This window comes from Sceloporus undulatus, chromosome 2 (assembly GCF_019175285.1).
Source record: "Sceloporus undulatus isolate JIND9_A2432 ecotype Alabama chromosome 2, SceUnd_v1.1, whole genome shotgun sequence".
NCBI lineage: Eukaryota > Metazoa > Chordata > Lepidosauria > Squamata > Phrynosomatidae > Sceloporus > Sceloporus undulatus.
This window is the reverse complement of record NC_056523.1, coordinates 181,317,521-181,336,391: the sequence shown is the minus strand read 5'-3', so window position 1 is coordinate 181,336,391 and position 18,871 is coordinate 181,317,521. Positions and strand designations below refer to the sequence as shown.

General features: G+C 43.2%; 1 protein-coding gene across 1 annotated transcript in view; it reads left to right on the top strand.

The window, feature by feature from the left end:
* Nucleotides 1-2,436: 2,436 nt before the first annotated feature.
* Nucleotides 2,437-18,871, top strand: part of EIF4B (eukaryotic translation initiation factor 4B) — a 41,601-nt gene continuing 25,166 nt past the window's right edge. Inside the window, exons 1-2 of the mRNA XM_042450107.1 lie at nucleotides 2,437-2,592; nucleotides 15,991-16,125. Of these exons, the coding sequence (XP_042306041.1) occupies nucleotides 2,580-2,592; nucleotides 15,991-16,125 (148 nt within the window). The 5' untranslated portion in view covers nucleotides 2,437-2,579. The remainder of the gene's footprint in view (nucleotides 2,593-15,990; nucleotides 16,126-18,871) is intronic.

The following is an 18,871-nucleotide window of genomic DNA, read 5'->3' as shown; positions in this document are numbered from 1 at the left end:
ATGCACCATATTAGTGGCACACTCTAAAGCAATACAGCTTACAGTGAGTTACACCTGCATACATTCTTGTTTTGAAAAGAAGCATAAAAAAACACCCAGCTATCATAATCCACTACTTCATTCTACTCCGTGTGTAAAATTCAGACTTAAATGTGCAAAAAATAATGCCAAGGAATACTTCATGCTGCCAGTATGTGGATAACAGAACATAATGTACATATATATATAATGCTTCCTAGCACCAGCGTGGATGGGGGAATAGAAAGTAGATCAGCATTTACTGTAGAATACAGTGATTTCAGCAAGGTTTCCAACTCATTATTGCTTTTTGATCTAATTTAGACATGAGGCATTAGTCATCTGTAGTAACTTGACTAAGCAGGTTCCACCAGTACGTGGCTTACACGAGTCAAGAGGTAATTGGCTCTTTGTTATATTTGGTGCCAGCTGATGAAAATGAGTTCAAACTGAAATCCTTCCAACATACACACACACGCAGAGAGAGAGAGAATAGATCCCACATGCTGGAAGTCTGTCCTCCCAGACAATCTCGTAACGCCTGTCCCAGAGGTAGCTAATTTGTAGCACTCCAGATATTGCTGGACTGAACGTCCATTAGCCCTGTTCAGCAAAGCCAATGGTGAGGGTTGATAGGAATTGCAGTAGGGAGGGCTGTAAGTTGTCCACTTCTAAGTGGGACAAAAGTTAAGATATTATATTTATTTGTTTTATTTCTACACTGCCTTTCTCACAGAAAGGGGACCGACCAGTTTCCAAAGGCAGCCTTGCATAGAGTGCATTGCAGTAGTCCAAATGGGATGTAATCAAGGTATGTGTTGTCAGATGAAATATTCTAACAGCTCTTGCAAAAGCCAGGGTGGCCTAGCAGTTTGAGCACTGGGCTATGACTCTGGAGACCAGGGGTTGAATCCCCAGGAGGCCATAGAAACCCACTGGGTGACCATGGGCAAGTCACACTTTTCCAGCTTCAGAGGAAGGCAATGGCAAATCCCACTCCGACCAGATTTTGCCAAGAAAACCCTGTGGTAGGTCAATCATAGGGACGCCATAAGTTGGAAGCAACTTGTGATCCATCTTTTGTTGTGAACAGCCTGCAAGTCAATCTTGACCTTGGTGAGCCTGTCGATGAGAGATCTCCACGTTCCCCTTGCCTCCATTTTCCTTCTAAGTCCTTGCAGATTCATACCTGTGGCCTCCTGGACAGAGTCCATCCATCTAGCATGTGGTCTTCTTCTCTTGCTACTTCCTCCTACCTTTCCTAGCATTACTGGTTTCTCCAATGAATCATGCCTTCTCCTGATGTGGCCAAAGTGCAACCTCAGTTTAGTCATCTTGGGCGTGGTACAGAGCTGGCCTGCACCCGTCCCTTTCTGTGGAGGATTGGGGCCAGAGCAGCCATACCGGCAGCCCCTGTGGCCCCAATCCAGTGCTTTTCCAGGCCACAGAGAAATGGCAAAACGCCCCTTCCCCATGGCCTGGAAAAGGGGTATCCTTGGGGCTGCATGCCCCCAGACACCCTGACAAGCGCAGCCATGGCAGAAAGGGCCCACTCGGCCCCTTTCACACTGGCATCATTCCTGTGGCAATCTAGCTGCTGCCGGAACAGAGCGCATGCCCAAAAGGAGCTCCGTTTCGTAACTTTCTGCACCACGGATAGGGCGCCACAGTGACATCATGCACACGCCAGTCTGTGGAGGCAGTGTGTGCGTCATGCCATTGTCACACGCTGTGTAAGGATGGAGCACTTTCAAAATGGCGCTGTCCATACAAACAAGGGCTGGGGAGTGTGCGGTTGCTGCGTGCTTCCCATCCCTAGTTTTGGCCTTAGGACAGCACTTCTGCACCTTCTGTATCAGACCTTGGCTTCCAGGAGAGTTAAAGGAACCATTCCTTCCCCTTTTGGGCTGTCCATGGTCTCCTCAGCACCCGTCCCCAACATCTCCAATGAATTCATGTTCTCATCATCTGCTTCCTTCATTATCCAGCTCTCATATCTCTACTCAATCCAGTTTGGGGCCTATTTCACTGCCCTGGATCAAGGCTAGAGAATCCTGGGAACTGTAGTTCTGTGAGGCATCGGACCTTCTCTTTCAGAGGGAGCTCTGTTGTCCCAATGAACGACAGTTCCCCAAATCCAGCAGCCTTGAGCCAGGGCAGCTAAAGTGGTGTCAAGATGGATTATTCCTGCAGTGTGTTTAGGCCCTGGGTGAGAAAGGGCTCTGGAGCCACCATAAAAACTACAGTTCCCATGATTCCCTAGCAGCGAAAGCGGTGTCAAAGGGGATCCTTCCCGCAGAGAGTGTGCCTGAGCGAGGGAGGCCCTTCCTTCCTTCTCTTCCAGACAGAGGCTCCTTCCGCCCGCCCGCTTCCCTTTCACCGCCTCCTCCTCGCCTACGAACCGCAGAGCCAACCAACCGCCCAGTCTGCCTTTTGGCGGGCCCGCCCTTCCTCTTTTTCCCCCTCCCCCCTCCCTCGGAGGAGGAGGCGGTGCCTCTTCAGCCCTCATCGTCACGTGACAGCCTCATCCGGGCCTTTTGCCTCCTCTATCTCTTCCCAACATGGCCGCCTCAGGTGAGTGCTGCTCCGTGGAGGCATGGGGCCCTCCGTCTCCAGGGAGGCCCGCAGCCGTCCCGTTTGAGCCTCCTCCCTTCCCTTAGTTTCCTCTCCGCAACGGCCGCCTGGCCTGCCAGCCAGCCAGCCCGCCCGCCCGCCCGGGCTTGAGCGCGAGAAAGAGCGAGCGAGAGAGCAAGAGGGTGCGCGCGGCGGGAGCGCGAGGTGGGGGGAAGGGAAGAGAAGGGAGCCTGGCCTGAGCGAGCGAGCGAGCGAAAAGGGAGCGGGGCTGATGGAACCTTCGGGGCTGCGGCCCATTGCGCAAGCGCGGCGGTGGCGGCGGCGCGCGCGGGAGGAGGTGTGGGGAGGGGAAGGACCTGGGCGGCACCCACGTGGACGCCGCTCTACAGTCGCTCTCCCCCCCTCCAGAGTTCTGGGGCGTGGCCAGAGTTATGGGCGGAGCGTTCTATACGTGGGAGAGGGCTTTCTAAGTCCCGCCCCAGAGAGAGAGGCCTTTGGCGAAGCTTCCCTGCTGCCCTTCCTCCTGCCCATCCCGCCCAAGGGTCCTCCATTCCAGCCTTCTCTGCCTGGGAGGAATCCCCAAAGGTCCTCCATTATGACCTTGACATTGTAAAATGCTAACATAAATGCATGCTTCTTGGCCAGTGGAAAGCATTTTGGAATGCCTCCTGGAGAGAAGGCTGAAGTGGAGGACAGGTCCTGGAAAAGGAGGACACTCAGGAGGACACAAGGCCTTCTCTGCCAAAGAGGGCCAGTGCCTCACAAAACTACAGAACCCCAGAAACTCTGTCAGAAGGAGCCAAGGCCATTAAAGGGGAGTCACACTGATTGTGGCTGCAGTGTGGATGGAGCATAAATTGGTATCATGACCGTAACTAAGAAGCATGCGTTTATGTTTATAGGAGTGTTTTTAGCTTTCAATTGGCAATGACTGCCTTACCTCTCTTCTGCAGTTGTGACATCCAGGTGGCCAGAGGCCCCCCTTTTCCAGGACAGGTCCTCCAGTTCAGCCTTCTGTCCAGGAGGAATCCTAAAATGTCCTCCGTTCTGAGCATGACCAAGATGTATGGATTTATATCAGCAGTGTAAGCTTTTGTTTTAAAACGCCCTTCCTCCTTTGCAGAGAGGACATCTGGTCACCTTGTGGCTGCCTCCTCTTCCCTTCCTTCTCTTTATATCAGGGAGAGTCAGTGCCTCCCTCCTGTGAAAGTAATGCGCTCTGACTCCCCCTGGCTGGGATTTGTAGTTTGGCTGAGAAGGCTACAGGCCTTGTGAAATTCCAGATGCTACGGTAAAGGCTGTGTCAAACTGCATTATTTCTACAGTGTAGATGCAGCCAGTGACAGTCAGAGCCCTTTTGTCATATCTCTCCTCACTTAAAGGGAGGTAATAAAAATACTGTTGTCTTAGGTCTAAAACACACTGTTTTGAGGCTGCTTTAACTGCCCTGGCTGAGTGCTAGGGAATCCTGGGAATTGTAGTTTCTTGTGGCACCAGAGCTCTCTGACAGAGAAGGCTAAACACCTCACAAAACTACAGTTCCCAGGATTCCCTGGCATTGAGCCAGGGCAGTTAAAGCGGTCCCAGAATGGATTATTTTTTCCAGTGTGTTTTGGGCCTTACTCTCAGCCACTCCCAATACATTTTGCAGTATAGGGATAGGTTAACATATATGAAGTGCTTCTGGTGCTCTGTAATATAGGAGTGTGTTAACATGTGAAGCAATAGAGGAGTATGTTAACATACGGGATGTGCTTCTGGTGCTTCGTAATATAGGAGTATGTTAACATATGTGAAGCAATAGAGGAGTATGTTAACATGTGGGATGTGCTTCTGGTGCTCTTGCAAAGGCTTTTACTCTCTTGTCAGTGAGGATGACAGCCTGTCCCTGTTCCCAGAGGCACACAGTCTTTGTGTGCAGTCTGTACGTTAGATAATAACAGACTCTTTATCTGTATAGGTATAGTATTGCCATGTTTTCCATCTCATGCTAATCTCAATTGCCACATTCTGTTTATATTCTTCTAGAGCAATTTGTGTGTGTGTTCTGTATTTTTATCTTCTACCTTTAAAATGTGTCGCATGTTGGATGCAGCATATTCAGTACATGTGCAGAATTATTCCTGCTCTTCTTCCCTAGTGCTGCCATCTTCAAATACTGTACCATCTTGGTCTGGGCTCCTTCTGTGTTTGGAAGAGCAGAATGTTAGAATGGTCTGTTCAGAATCTTTGTCCCAAACACACTGCAGAAATAATCCAGTTTGAGACCGCTTTAACTGCCCTGGCTCAGTGCTGGGGAATCCTGGGAATTGTAGTTTATTGTGGTACTAGACCTCTCTCAGAGAGAGAAGGCACAATGTCTCACAAAACTACAGTTCCCAGTATTCCCTAGCACTGAGCCAGGACAGTTAAAGTGGTCTCAAACTGGATTATTTCTGCAGTGTGTTTTGGATCCTTGACTGCCTGTCCATAGGGAAACATTTTAAATAGCCTTCTTCTATAATGAATCTTTTTACAAGTGGAAAGCTAGTATAGCCTGAAGCAGGAACACGATTCCTTTGTGTCCTACTATATTATTTGTGTGGTTCTTTTAAGAACTGGAAAACTTTGAAAAATGGCACCCTTCACTTGTCAGTCTGGAGTGACTCATCCTTTTTTACTGTTTCATTCTTCGGCATCTATAGACTAAGCTTGTCTTGCGCCCTTTTCTCTGTAACGCCTTTTCTACTTATCTGCTTTGCTGTCATCATGTTTCTCATATAAGATTAGCACACCAAATGTGTGTCATGGGTTGCTGATATTATTTTGAGCTGACTCTTGTGTAGATTTGTCCTTCATGGACTGGCTGGGGGGCTGTCATGTTCCCCCCTGGGCTTGTGTTGTCCTGTTTGGACAATGCAGGCTATTAGCTCTGGTTCAGAGGGCCTTAGCAGCACGGGTCAAAATGAGTCACCATTTGCCATGGAGTTTCAACTCTGTGGCAAATCCTGGCAGATCGGACGGCCTTGTGCGCCTCTTGCCTCCCTTCACTGTTCCTTATATTGAGAAGACTCCTGTTGCTGCATCTGGAAACAAGGCACCAGGTTCAGTCAGACACCCTGTTTCCATGTCAGACATTGCAGTAGGGGTATTCTCACTATCAGCAGCTGCGGCAAAAGGTAAGGGCCATGTGGCAGTAGTGGGTCTGTGGCACAGGGATGGGTGGGTGCATAAACACCCAGCTATCCCCATGTCAGCCTGGGGACTGATGTGGGTTGGGAACTGGGCCAGGATAGCTTGGCTCGGCCTGTGCTATCCTAGTCCATCTGCTCACGTCCTAGGTATTCTGTTTGTAGCATTTTTGCTCACATATCAAGTTATATTTGTTTGCTACCTTGATATTTATATGATAGCTATTTATTCTGTACAAGCTACTTTCATTGGCATATAGCACGTTGCTTATTTGTTCAGAAGCTGCTGGTCTTCTTTTCAGAGAGTTAATTTCTTTCTGCTTGAATATCGTGCCAAACTCTGGGTCATTTCCCAGCACTTCCAGTTAATGTTTTCAGTGATGGGAATACATATGCCCATGAGATGTGTGTGTCTTCAAGTTGCCTGTCTACTTAAGCCCACCCTAAATGTTTTTTTGCCAGAGATACTTTCACACAAAACTAATGGATCTTGGTAGATTATGCTGTTTGGTAAACTGTAAAGCCTTTCCTTCTTCCTTCCGTCACTACTTGCATATTCAACAAAATGCAACAGTTCCTTTCATAGTATACATAATTCTTTTTTGTAGTTACATATTGATGTTTTTCAGGTGGAATTCTAGGGAATCCTGAACTTGCAAGTTGATCATTGATTCATCTATATGAAGAATAGTATTAAATGACAAGCTTCCTGAAAAGCCAGTTTGTTCTGAACTGCTCATCTTTCCTGTAGCTGCACATGACAGGAGATGTGCCGCATATGTTTTAGGGTGCATTCTTAGTTCATACAGTATGGAGATGTTTTGATCCAAAACAGGTCTGGCAATAACATTGGATTAGCTGTGGGTGCCCCGGGAAAAGGATGGCGATATCATTAACATACAGGTAAAATCAGACTCCTTGAATAGCATCATCTGGATTCCCCACAGCTATGCAAAATGTTTAATTGGGCTATGATTTTTGAAAACTTGTATTTAGACTGGGAAGGTGAAGAAGCAAAATGTCTATAATACAGTTACCCTGTAGAACGCAGTGGTCGTGTAAATATTATGTAACCGACTCGGTTACATTCTGCAAAGATGAAATGCCAAACTATCCTTGGGAATCTGTTCTTTTTAAAGATGCACATTCATTCTGTGACAAACATCCCTTTCCTAGTCAGTGAATATTGCATGAATACTTGGCTGCCTACCTGTGAAATCCTTACTCCTAAGAAATGACAAAATTGCTGTAAATCAGTGATTCCCAAACTGATCCTCCAGGTGTTTTGGACTTCAGCTCCCAGAAGCCTCAGCCATCTTGGCCAGTGGTCTGGAATTCTGGGAGCTGAAGTCCAAAACACCTGGAAGGCCAGAGTTTTGGAATCACTGCTGTAAATTCTAGTTTGTTCTAGCCCCTGGACTGAGAGATTGGAAGACATAATGAATGCTAAGCCATATGCAACTGGGACAAGCTCCAGCATCCTGTTCAAGTCTTCTTTTGCAGACAGGGCAGAGAGGGGAAAGTTTGCTCTGTCCACTAATCCTGAAAAAAGAATGATGAGCTAAAGTGTATTTGTTTCTCCCTTTATGTTGTAGGGGGCAAATTTTTGAACCCATAGGTTCTCTTTTTGAGATAGCAAACGTGATCTTATAATGTCTTAAGCCTTCTTCCTCACTCTGCAACTTTTCTAATCAGTTGCTTGCTTGACTTCCTGGGGTGGGAGTATAAAATACCCTTTGCTTTGCTTCAACCAACTTGCCTGTTCTTGGCCCCTTGGATTCTTCTTCATGGAATGGATGTTCAAGGTGAGAAGGACTTCAGCATTTCACGTTTTCCTTTTGACCTTAATTTGACTGGCCAAGAGTATTTGATATATTATTACTCTTGAATATGGTGCACAGAAGCTGATGGGGATCCTTCAAAGATAGAGAAATGAGGGCACTGCAGTATCTTCCCACATACTGTACAGCAAAAGGACTCAGTCCTGAGTAAGGGAGCATCTTGAATCTACATAGATCAATCTCTGGCTGACTTGACTTTTCCTCCCAATTACGTAATATGAACACTGCCTTTTGAAATGCACCAGGCTGCACCAAATAGATTACTCTGGAAATACTAAGGTGCAAGGAAAAAGCATATGCCTGTGATCTTACCTGTGCATCACTTTAATATACTGCAGTAAATAATGCTTAATTCCTTTCTAATTCTAGTTTGTTGAATTGTTTGCTGCTAGAAATGTTACTTGTAAATTCCCCCATCTTGAGAGTTTGACTTTGCAAAGGAGATGAAGGGCTGCCGTAAGCTTTCACTATCTGTGATAACGCAGATATATTCAAGTATACCAACTATAACTCTTAAAAACAAAATGGACTGGGCTTCTTTTTTAGCACTCGTTGTACAAGGAAAAAAGATTGACGCAGCGTAGTTGTGTCACTTGAAGCTAGTAGAATTAGATTCTTTCCCTTTGTTGCCACAGTTTTGAAAACTAAGCCTCTTACTCTGCAGATGCATTGGGCTCTGTCCCCACTTTCTCTAAAGAAAAAATGGTAGAATTTAAAATTTGCGGGTAACATCGATTCAGTGTCTTGAGTGCTTCAGACTACCAATTTTAGCAAGTTCTTTGATTTGCACTCTTAAATGGAAAAAGAGGAAATCTATTATTTTCTACAAAAAAAAGTATTTTGAGTAAACCTTTTTTTTTTTATTGAGATTTGTTTTAAGGCCTTTTCATATCCTTACACTAGCTCTGAACAAACATGTAAATTGAATTAGACTGAAAAATTGTGAATTGCCCAGCAGGTTCTAATGAGCATTATACTGTAAGTAGGTGAACCCAGCCTTCCTGTGCTTAAATCTAATGGGGTGTCTTCCTTCGTAAAATGGCCTTTGATTTGTTCCCAAGGTAAGTACTTGGTGCCCCAAGTAATAAACAGTTCCATAAAGCTGTATTACGCTAGCACAAGCAGCTTATTTTTCAGCACTAATTGCTATGTGGCTGACAAGGCTGCTTCAGCTAAGTTACAGGAATGGTATCTGTTGTTGACACAGTAGCTTTTAGGTCTAATTTCTGACCTAGTTCTTAAGAATAGCAAATGTGAAGAAAACAGCTTTGCCAGCTTGACTGGTACAAGCATAATGGAGTCTTGTTGGCAAAATCTGGGCTTGAGCTATGAGTAGGAACTGGTATTGACTTACGGATATCCTATACCAACAAGACAAGTTCTGCTCTTCTATGTGGATTATTCAGTATTGCTTTTCCTGAGCTTTGACAGGGTTGATAATACTGTATATAAGTAGTGCTGTATGTCTTTGTAGTAAGACCTACTTCATGCTGTTTGCTCTCTGCCTATGAGTTGTCAACCATTTGATGCAAACCGAGCCTGCAGGTTTTGAGTCAAGTGCCTGCTAGTTAGTGACTGCATTTGCAGTCACTGAGAAAACAATATCAAACAATTTTTTTTAGGAGTATGTCATGACGACAAAAGAAGGGTGGAAATGGCTGTAGGTGAAACATCTGACTTTTTATTAAAGGACACACATCACAGTAGAAATGCAGTCAGGTTCATTTTCCAGATTTGCAGTCAGTAGGTCACTACTACTGACTAACAGGAGTGCTTTTCGTTTGTTTTTTCATTTCAAGTTGACGTCATTATGTCTGTGTCCTTGGCAATCTGAACCTCCACCTTTCCAAAAGGACTGATACTAATATTTTAATTATATGTGATGCTTGTAGACTACAGCACTTCAGGGATGCTGCCTAACATTGTCAACATTATTGTCAAGCAGTTTATTGTCAAGCAGATTTTCTAGTAATTGCATTTCCATTGCATTCAGTATGAGTGCCTCACTGTCTGTTAAGATTGTCAACTCATACTTTCAAGATTATCCTTCCCTTTAGGTGTAGATATGGGAAGAGGAAGCTGGGCAGACCAAACAACATAATGGAGCAGGGATAATCTGGCAATTCTTGATTAAAGTAGGAATAGGCAGAGTGAAGCTCTGGAGTTGGATGCAACTCCTCAACGCTGTTTTTTCCAGCCCTTGACCTTCACTGTTTCCCTAGACTGCCCTTTCCTGTCCCCATCTCGATGAATTTCCTTTTCTATAGGCCTCCACAGCACATCTTCCATTTCTTTTTCAAAGCAATTTTATCCAAACTAGGACCTCTGGCCACTTTGGGAAATCTGCATGTTGACACATCTTTTGACAGTTGATTGAATGGGTCTACACTAGTTAGGACTGACCAACAGGATACTCGCCAGAGTATTAATTTTAACCAGGTTGCTATTGAAGTATAACAAAGTATCAGTGTCTCTTGTATTAAAGTGGCACAGAATAACATGACACGAGCGAGGACTTCATATCGTTTGCTAAACAAATACATTCAGAAGTCAATAAAAATGAATGCCTGCTGAAACTCCATGTAAACATACATGGTCTGGGGCTTAAAAGATTGTTAAGGTGTGCTGTGATGGTTAGGATGGCACAGCAGAAGCCTTCTGCCTTTCATTGATATAGATCTTGTCTCCTCATATTATTTGTAGAGTTTGAATGAAATAGGCCCTAGGGCACGCAGAAATAGAGATGGTGGAAGCTTTGTTTCCTGTTGAAGCTTATTTACTTTCAACAGATATGACAGTGCTTTTATTTTATTGTGGGCAGGGGGAGAGTTATGGGCAGAAAAAGAGGTTTATGGATAAAAATTAATTATTTTCAAAGAATGAAGACCTAGAAAAAGATCTTCCCTAAAATGGGATGAGAGATTTGATTCCTGTTACATTGGCCTCTTTGTTTCCAGTTGCTAAAGAGCTCTGAGTTCCCACTTTTAAGAGAAAAATGGCACCACAGGACTACAGCCATGTTTGGGATATGTTGAAGTTATTTGGGAGGGATTTATTTGATGCTAGAAAGACAGATGGTAGACCATGTAGTTTTTGGCAGTACAGTACAGTGATGCTTGGTCCAAAACACACTGCAGAAATAACCCACTTTGAAACCGCTATAGCTGCCCTGGCTCAATGCTAGGGAATTCTGGGAACTGTAGTTTTGTGAGACATCTATGTCAGAGACCTCTGGTGCCACTACAAAGTATAGTTCCCTGGATTCCCTAGCATTTAGCCAGGACAGTTAAAGCAAATTATTTCTGCAGTGTGTTTTGTGAGTAAGATTGAGGGATAAACCAGGACAGTTCAGTTAAAATCTGCCATTTATGTACTTATTACATGATCTTAAGGAAGCTAATTTAAGTCTCGGCTTCCCAGCATATTTTCCCCACCAGTATGGTTTGGGCATTTTAAAAGAGATTCTTATATACATTTTATGTATTAAATTGGTGTCCAATTTGTATTAAGGTATTAAGTTGGAGTCCAATGATGCAGTACTTACCCTATCTGATGATGAGTTTCCAAGGGCTTGGATAGATGTGTTTTGCAATCTGGTTATCTGTGATAATTTAATGACAGCATAAAACTGGAGAGTTGTGCATGGCATATGTTCCACCTCCACTTCTCCCTTCTGAAGTGTGGCTATTTTTAATGTCGATTCCAGTTGCTGATGCATTGGTCTCAGAACACTAGTATCCTCTGGCCACTGAGAATGGAGAGAGTGGCTAGGCAATTCCAAAAACTTCCTTGTACATGTAAAGCACAAAGACAGTGAAATATGATATACCTGTGTTGTAGCTGGGCAGAACTAACTATATCTGAAAGTACCTTTTTTATCTTCTGGAGACAACCTTGCCATGAAGTCATAATGTGATGACATAGCTGAAATTATCACAATGTGAAGGCAAATAAAAATGACTCTGTCCCTTTCCTGTAGGATCTACACTCATAAAAAGAGAGGGGAGGGAGAAAATAGTTTAAAAACATGCCGTTTAACTTTGGTCAGGGACTGGTCAATTACTATGCAGGTTGCAGAAGAAAGTAAGTAGATGGGCTGAGGAGCAACAGCAGCTCAAAGACACATGTTGTTGCATAGCATTGCTAGATGATTTCACATCTAGAACAGTGTCATATCTTTCACACAGGGAGTAGAATTGTGTGGTCGCCAGTATTGTGAGGGATAAGATACTACCCTGACTCAGTCTGCAGATACTCTGAACAGTATTGAACGTGTTGTGTATAATGAACCACCCTGTTAATACTGAATTTTAATGCTCTGAGGCTGTTTCCTCCCCAGTCCCTGTGGGTAAAATATCCTTGTGGACCCAAGGCTCATGAGGCCAACATATGCACATGGTGCTCACTTTAAACATTGAAGGCATTTGTAGACTCTAGTGCTGTGATTGGTCTTCCAAGACGAGACTTTTGGTGAGTGGAGTTCAGTGAGTGTCATGTGCCCATATTGTGTGTTTTCCTCTAGAACAAAAGGTTGGGGGAGCAGGCACTTTGTGGCAGGTGGACGTAGGTGCCCAGCTCTTATGTGGCAGGTGGATGTTCATAACATCAATGACATGTCTATAAATGTGAATAAAGGGCATAATCATAAGAGTTTTATGTTGCATGTTATGCTACTGAGTCTTTGTGCTGCATTTTTCAAGTGTATGATGGCTTTATTTTATGATGAAAGGTTGAAGAAACTGGGCATGTTCAGCTTGGTAAAGAAAAGACTGAAGGGTGTCATGACTGCACTCTTTAAACCCTCAAGGGCTGTCACAGAGAGGAGGGGGCAGGCCTATTCTCTGCTGCCCCAGAGGGCAGGACCAGATCTAATGGTTGTAAATTACAGGAGGGCAGATAATGGAACTTTAAAAGGAACCTCTTGACAGCAAAAGTGATTCAGCAGTGGAGCCAGTTGTCTAGAGAGGGAATGGGGTCTCCTCCAGACATCTCCAGAAAGAGGCTGGTAGTGATGCTTTAGCTGGAAATTTTGTATTAAGTAGAGGGCTGGACTTCATGGCACATAGGTCCCTTTTTATGATTCTGATTATATAATTTTATCCTTGGAACATTCTTCATTGAGTGGCTAACAGTAAGTAAATGGTCTAAAAATGACTGTCTGAAACAAGGGTGGTGCAGATCTTACTTCGGCCCAGTTTTTCACCTTTTAAAAAGAAGAGTTTTGCTGTTTAGGAATAGAAAATGCATTGGTCTTCCTTAAAAAAAAAAAAAAGGCTAATGAGAAGATGGAAATACTGAGCACTCCTTCTGCGTTGGGAAAATCTCCTTTAGAGACATTTTTGTGGTTTCAATAGTATGCAGTTATCCAGAATCTCCTTTCCTTCTGTCTAGAGATTCATGTCATGGTTACAATCTGCTTTCATACACAATCCTAGCAGACTGCACAGGACAATAACTGCAGTACAGTTGAGCAGATTCCCTAGTCTCTCTCCCCTCTTTTGTATTGAAAGTTACAGTCCAATATATCAGGGAGACATCTGGTTGAGAAAGGCTGTGTTGAGGGAGCAACCTACCAACTGAATTCTGACAGCTTGTAGCAAATGCACTCCCAGACTGTTTGTTCATTACTTAAGATAAAGCACAGGTTCCATGGATTAAGGATAGGCTCGAAAATAGTTTGCTTCTTAAACAGAAGGTTACTTACTGTGTATAGTCTGTTCTCTGCCCCATGAAGAGCCAGAACTGATTTGAATTCTCATATTCTTTACAGATATAGTAAAGCCACCAACATACTGTAGAACCTTTGGTTTCATTAAGTCTTCAGAATGTATTAAAGCTAGGATCTTGCTTTAATGAAGCACATTCATTTGTGTGCACACATGCATGCATTTATGTAAGTCTGATAAGTAGAAGTTACCTCCTGATAACTTTTCCACATGGAAAATCATTTTACTGTAATCCAGACTGAGAAACTGAGTTGTCTTAATTTTATCCATGATATTTATATGACAATAATGTTACATTATGGACTCCAACAGTAAGAAGAACACTTTTTATTAGTGCTACGTTGAACCACTTAAATTGGCAAACTGGGTTTTTTGAGATTTATGTATTTTGTAGATTGTACGCAATTGGCAGGTTTTATATATTTTTATTCATTTGATTATTTGTATGTACAGCACTGTGTACATTTACAGTGTTATAGAAATAAACTATAATAGAAATAATAATAAAGACTAGAACTTTCTGTGCATGTAATTGCTTGAATATTAATTACCACTTGTTTGTTTATAAGTACAGTTGTCTTAACAAGTTCCCTTGTAAATGAAAGTAGACTTTATCTATGATTTTGTTTATTATGAAAAAAACAGTAGTTGGGGGAGTGCTCTGTATATCTTAATTATTTTATTATTTCTTTAATGTTCATTGTCTTTCCCATTATTATAATTTGTATAGCACTCTTCATTATTTGTGGCTCTTCAGTTACTAACCATTATCTGTCCTTACCATCATCCTTTACCATAGGCCTCACTGTGATAGTAGACTAGACGGGAAGATTATCTCACAAATTGTGCTGGGGGTGGTATCTGAGGATGGGATTTATGTAGCACTATCCCTGGCTAGTATTTCTCTTCCCTGATGAGTGGATGAGTGGACCTTCCCAACAAATTGGGAACAATTTTTCCCAGCGTACCACAATGCTCCCTTGCTGTCTTACATCATCCATAGAACAACTCTGTGATTTTTTAAGTTGAGAGTGAGCTTCTTGGCCCCACAGTATCTTAGAGGTTCCTCATGCCTGAATGCCATTTCTAGGCCATGCTGCCAGCTCTTTTTATCTTGTGATGTTTTACAACTGCTGAACTTCAAGAAGGGTGCAGTAATGCTTATTAAATTCTGCATAAATTTTATTACTTCCAGTCGATTTAAGGACACTAGTGTTTTTATGGCTTGCTAAAAAAAAACCTAGGTGGCTGCCCTTGCTGTTCCTTCACCTTGATTTAAAAGAAACTTATTTTCAGGATTGCCAGGCTGCTCAGCTTTTCCCAGCCCTTCCTTGCTACAGCCATCCATATTTCTTCGTTCCTTCTCTGTTGGCCCCAACATTTATCAATTTCCTTGCTTTATCTTTGAGCAGCAGCAACACTCTTCTCTTTCTGATTAGCTATTATGATCATCTGCAGAAGCTATTGCCTGTCAGCATGTATTGTGAAGCAGAGCTGTAACTCCAGTCCAGAGTGTGAACCATGAATCACTTGAATTTGAAGGAATTCTTCCAGAGCAAGAATGGCAGAGCGGTGAGTTGGTTGGATGCTACCCATTGGACCAGTGGCTCTGCTGGAATAACTTGCTATTTCAGTACTCTCACTAGCCCCATGTAGCATCTGATCAGCTCCATTTCCAGCCAGACTCACCTTGCAAGGATCTTTCCAACTGAAATGGTGCATGGTTGAAAACTGGCCAGTCTGTCCCTGCTTTGCTTCACAGCATATGCAGGAGTGCCACCACTTCTGTCCTGGAGGTCTTCCCCACCGTAAGGTGGTAATGATGCCCCTGTTTGTATTCTAGTTAGTAGACATAAACTGATCAGTGTTGTCACATCCTGTCATATGAGGGCCTCAGAATAACACAGAAAAATTTGGAGCAGAGGGAATGATTTACCCCATTTTTTTCCCTCTGGAAAAGTGGGAGGAAATGGATTGTGAGATATTTTCTTAGAATAGTGGATAATGTATTTAAGACAAGGTGTTCTCACATTTACTCTGTCCACGTTATTTCAGAAAATTATGTAGCATACAGACAGGTAGCTACGACTGTATACAGTATCTGACACCATAGTGTAGTTCTTTTAATAGGAATGAGTGTTTTTTGTCTACTTGGAATTATGGAGCACTTGAGGAAACAAAATAATATTCTTGCCTTGATTAATATTGATGGTTTCTTCTATATTTATTGATTTTCTTGCCTGCTTGGCATAAACTGACAACACCAAAGAGGTTGCTTATAGTAATCAGGACCTTATAGTTGAGGACTGTGTAGTTCCATTTTAATTTTAAAAAGTAAATGCAATTTGTTATTATCTTCTGAATAAATGGTATCAAACATGATCAATTTATGCCAAAACAAGTTATTCATTGACTGTAATCTGTAAAGGACATTCATACTGCATTTTCCCCTCAAGAAACTTCTGCTTATTTTGTGGGGAGGGAATAAGAGAAGGTTTTTCCCCCTTATGACATCAAAGTTTCTGAAACTTTTACTTTTCCAATCCTGTTTGTCCAAAGCCATAGTAATAGCCAACAATATTAGCTCAGGTTTCAACCCATGAAGTGAAACATTTGTTGTAACAAAGTATTAAGCCACTTTTCTTCCATTTTTTCATACAGCTAAGAAGAAGAACAAGAAGGGGAAGACCCTGACTCTGACAGACTTTCTGGCAGAGGATGGTGGTGGTGGTGGTCCCACCTTTGTTCCGAAACCAGTCAGCTGGGCAGATGAGACAGATGATCTGGAAGGAGATGGTAAGATGGACTCTTCCTTTTCACCACATGATAATAGAGCTTTCCTTGTGCTGAACATTTCCCAGCAGATAAGGATGGAACATCCTGGAACTTAGGTTGCTCCTTCCTTTTCACTCCTAGCAGGCAGGACAAAAGACATAGAGAGCCCTTCCTCACAACCGCATGAGGGACCAACCCCCCCTTGCCATTCAATCCTTTCCTGCCTATTGCTCCTAGTGGACACACTCCTTCACATTCTCTCTCTCTCTCTCTCTCTTTTACCCTGTTTTCAAAAAAATATATTCTCTCCATTGTTTGTCCTGCTTTCTGACCTCTCTTTCCACTTCTTACCCTCCTAAGAGTATCTCTGTTTGGTTTATAACAACAGAGTCTGAGTAAGCAGTTTTCTCTTTAAAGAGAGAACAATATGGTAGAAATGCCAAGAGTTACTGAAGCCATTGGCATTTTCAAGTTTGGTAGCATTCTAAACTTTTGCACATGACAGAAACTGAGGTTCTTCTTTTTGATGTCATCTTAAATTTTGGCTATATGTACGACACTTGTGAAACCATAAAAAACTGTAGAGATATGATTCCATTTTCCTCAGCAATGCTTGGCACATTAACCTGTGCCTCACTCTATGTTTGACAATGCTATCTATGTATACAAGGACACTTAACAAAACTCTGTTTATGTTGTTCTAGTAAAAGGGTAATAAATATTGTAAACTGGTCACAATAAGAAATATAATATATAATTTATTTTGTCATCAACCATCTTTATGGTGTGTTATGTTTTTCTGCAAAAAGCAGACTTTATTCAATGTGTTTGATCAGTAGAATCAACAATTACGGTTGCCATATTGACTATGAATGTAATTCTGGCAAGCAGCCTATAGCAGTAGGTAAACTCTGGCATTTTCCTCTTCGAAAAAAGTTACAGCATTTTCCTTGCTCAGCTGTTTTTCTTATTGAGTTTAGTTTACTAGACCCATCTCTGAATCATTTTTTGCAACACCTTCAGTCATCTAGTTGTGCCATATTTAAATTCTTTCTTTCCTTCATGCCATCTTCTATAGCCCTCTCTGGCTCTACACCTTTGCTTCCATTTCTCCAGATTTTTGCATTCTACAAATCTCTGAGCTGCAAAAACAAACAAAACCCAAAATAAAAACCCTGCTTCTGTTTGGGGCTTCAAAGGGATCGTGTAGCATATTTGAGACTAATTAAGAGAAAAAAGTTGGTTGTATAAACCTTTGCAGACTTAAATCTACTTCATCAGATGCTTCCCTACTTTCTCAGATATTTGGTTAATGTGGGCGGGTTATAGACCACCCATTTGGGGCGGTCTGGACCCGCCCCTTTCCCCGGAGTATCGGGGCTTCAGTGGCTACACAGGCAGCCGCTGAGGCCCCAATCCGCCGCTATTCAGGTTGCGGGGAAGCGGCAAAACGCCGCTTCCCCGCAGCCTGAAAAGGGGTGTCTTTGGTGCTTCAAGCCCCAAGGACACCCCGCGGTGGCGGGGAGGGGGAGAAAGGGGCCGCTTGGCCCCTTTCTCCCTTGCTTCACTGGGCGCAGCCGCCTGGAGGCTGTGCCCAGCGAAGCAAAGTGGCGCCGCAGACCAGGAAGGAGCTCCGAAATGGAGCTCCTTCCTGGTCCGCGGAAAGGGCGCCCTAGGCACCCTGCCGCGAATTGAGGACGTCACGTCCGCGCCGCCCCGTCTAGAGGCGGCGCAGCCGTGACGTCCTCATGGCAGCGGCCATGTGGAAGGGCTGCCACCGTTTAGTGCGTGATGGGCACGCACTAGGGTTAGGGCGGTGCGGAAGCACCGCCTTTTTATAACCCTAGTGCGTGCTCGTCACGCACTAAAATGCCGGTATGTAACCGGCCTAAGTAAATTAAGATATTACTCTTAATCCTACACAGCTTTCCTTTACCATCCTTTATCTCCCCCCCCCAAAAAAAAAACCTTCTAGAAAGACAGAAGACAAGAAGTGGAAGGACTAGGCTGGGTTTATGGTTTTAAAAAACAGCTTTGTAAAAAGGATCTCCTTTGTCAGGGTTTTGTTAACTGGGTATGCCTGTACCTACAAGGAAGTTGTGTAGAATTTCCAAAAAGAGAAGCAGAGGGAATTTCAGTTGTAGGGCAGAAGCTTTGGCATCTGTGCTATCATTCTTGTTCATTCTAATGTGTGCATATCTGTGTGTAAGAGAGGGAAGGGTGTGGTAAAGATGTGTTTGCTCGGTGGAAAGATAGAGAGGCATTCTGCTAGTTGTTTGTCATCAATCCAAAAGGCAAGTATTTAAGTACACACCTAGTCACAAGCAATCGGGAATTGCGTGCAGGCAAATTGTTAGGCTATCAGAGAAGGGATGGTTTCTTCCACTTCTTTTCTGTGCTTAGCATGGAAAGCAAGCTGAATGTCCATGTCTAGCATAGAAATTTAGCAGGCAGCTAGAGGAGCTCTTGGACCCTCTTCTGCCATTTACCAGCAAGCTAGTAAAATCTTGGTAATTTAGGAAATTGTGCAACTATGTTTACAGGGGTGCCTTTGGAGCATGCAAGATTGTTCTAAAACACCCCCTACCTCTCAAATAGTTTGATAGTTAACTGTAGCCCTTAGCTACAAAATGTGCTGTATGCATTTATGAGTATTCACAGTGTATATTCTATATAGAGAGTTGTCCTCATCACAGTTGATCAGTTTTAGATTTTAAAGCAACAACCATTTTTTTCTGCATTCATATTGGAGCCTACTTTGAAACCT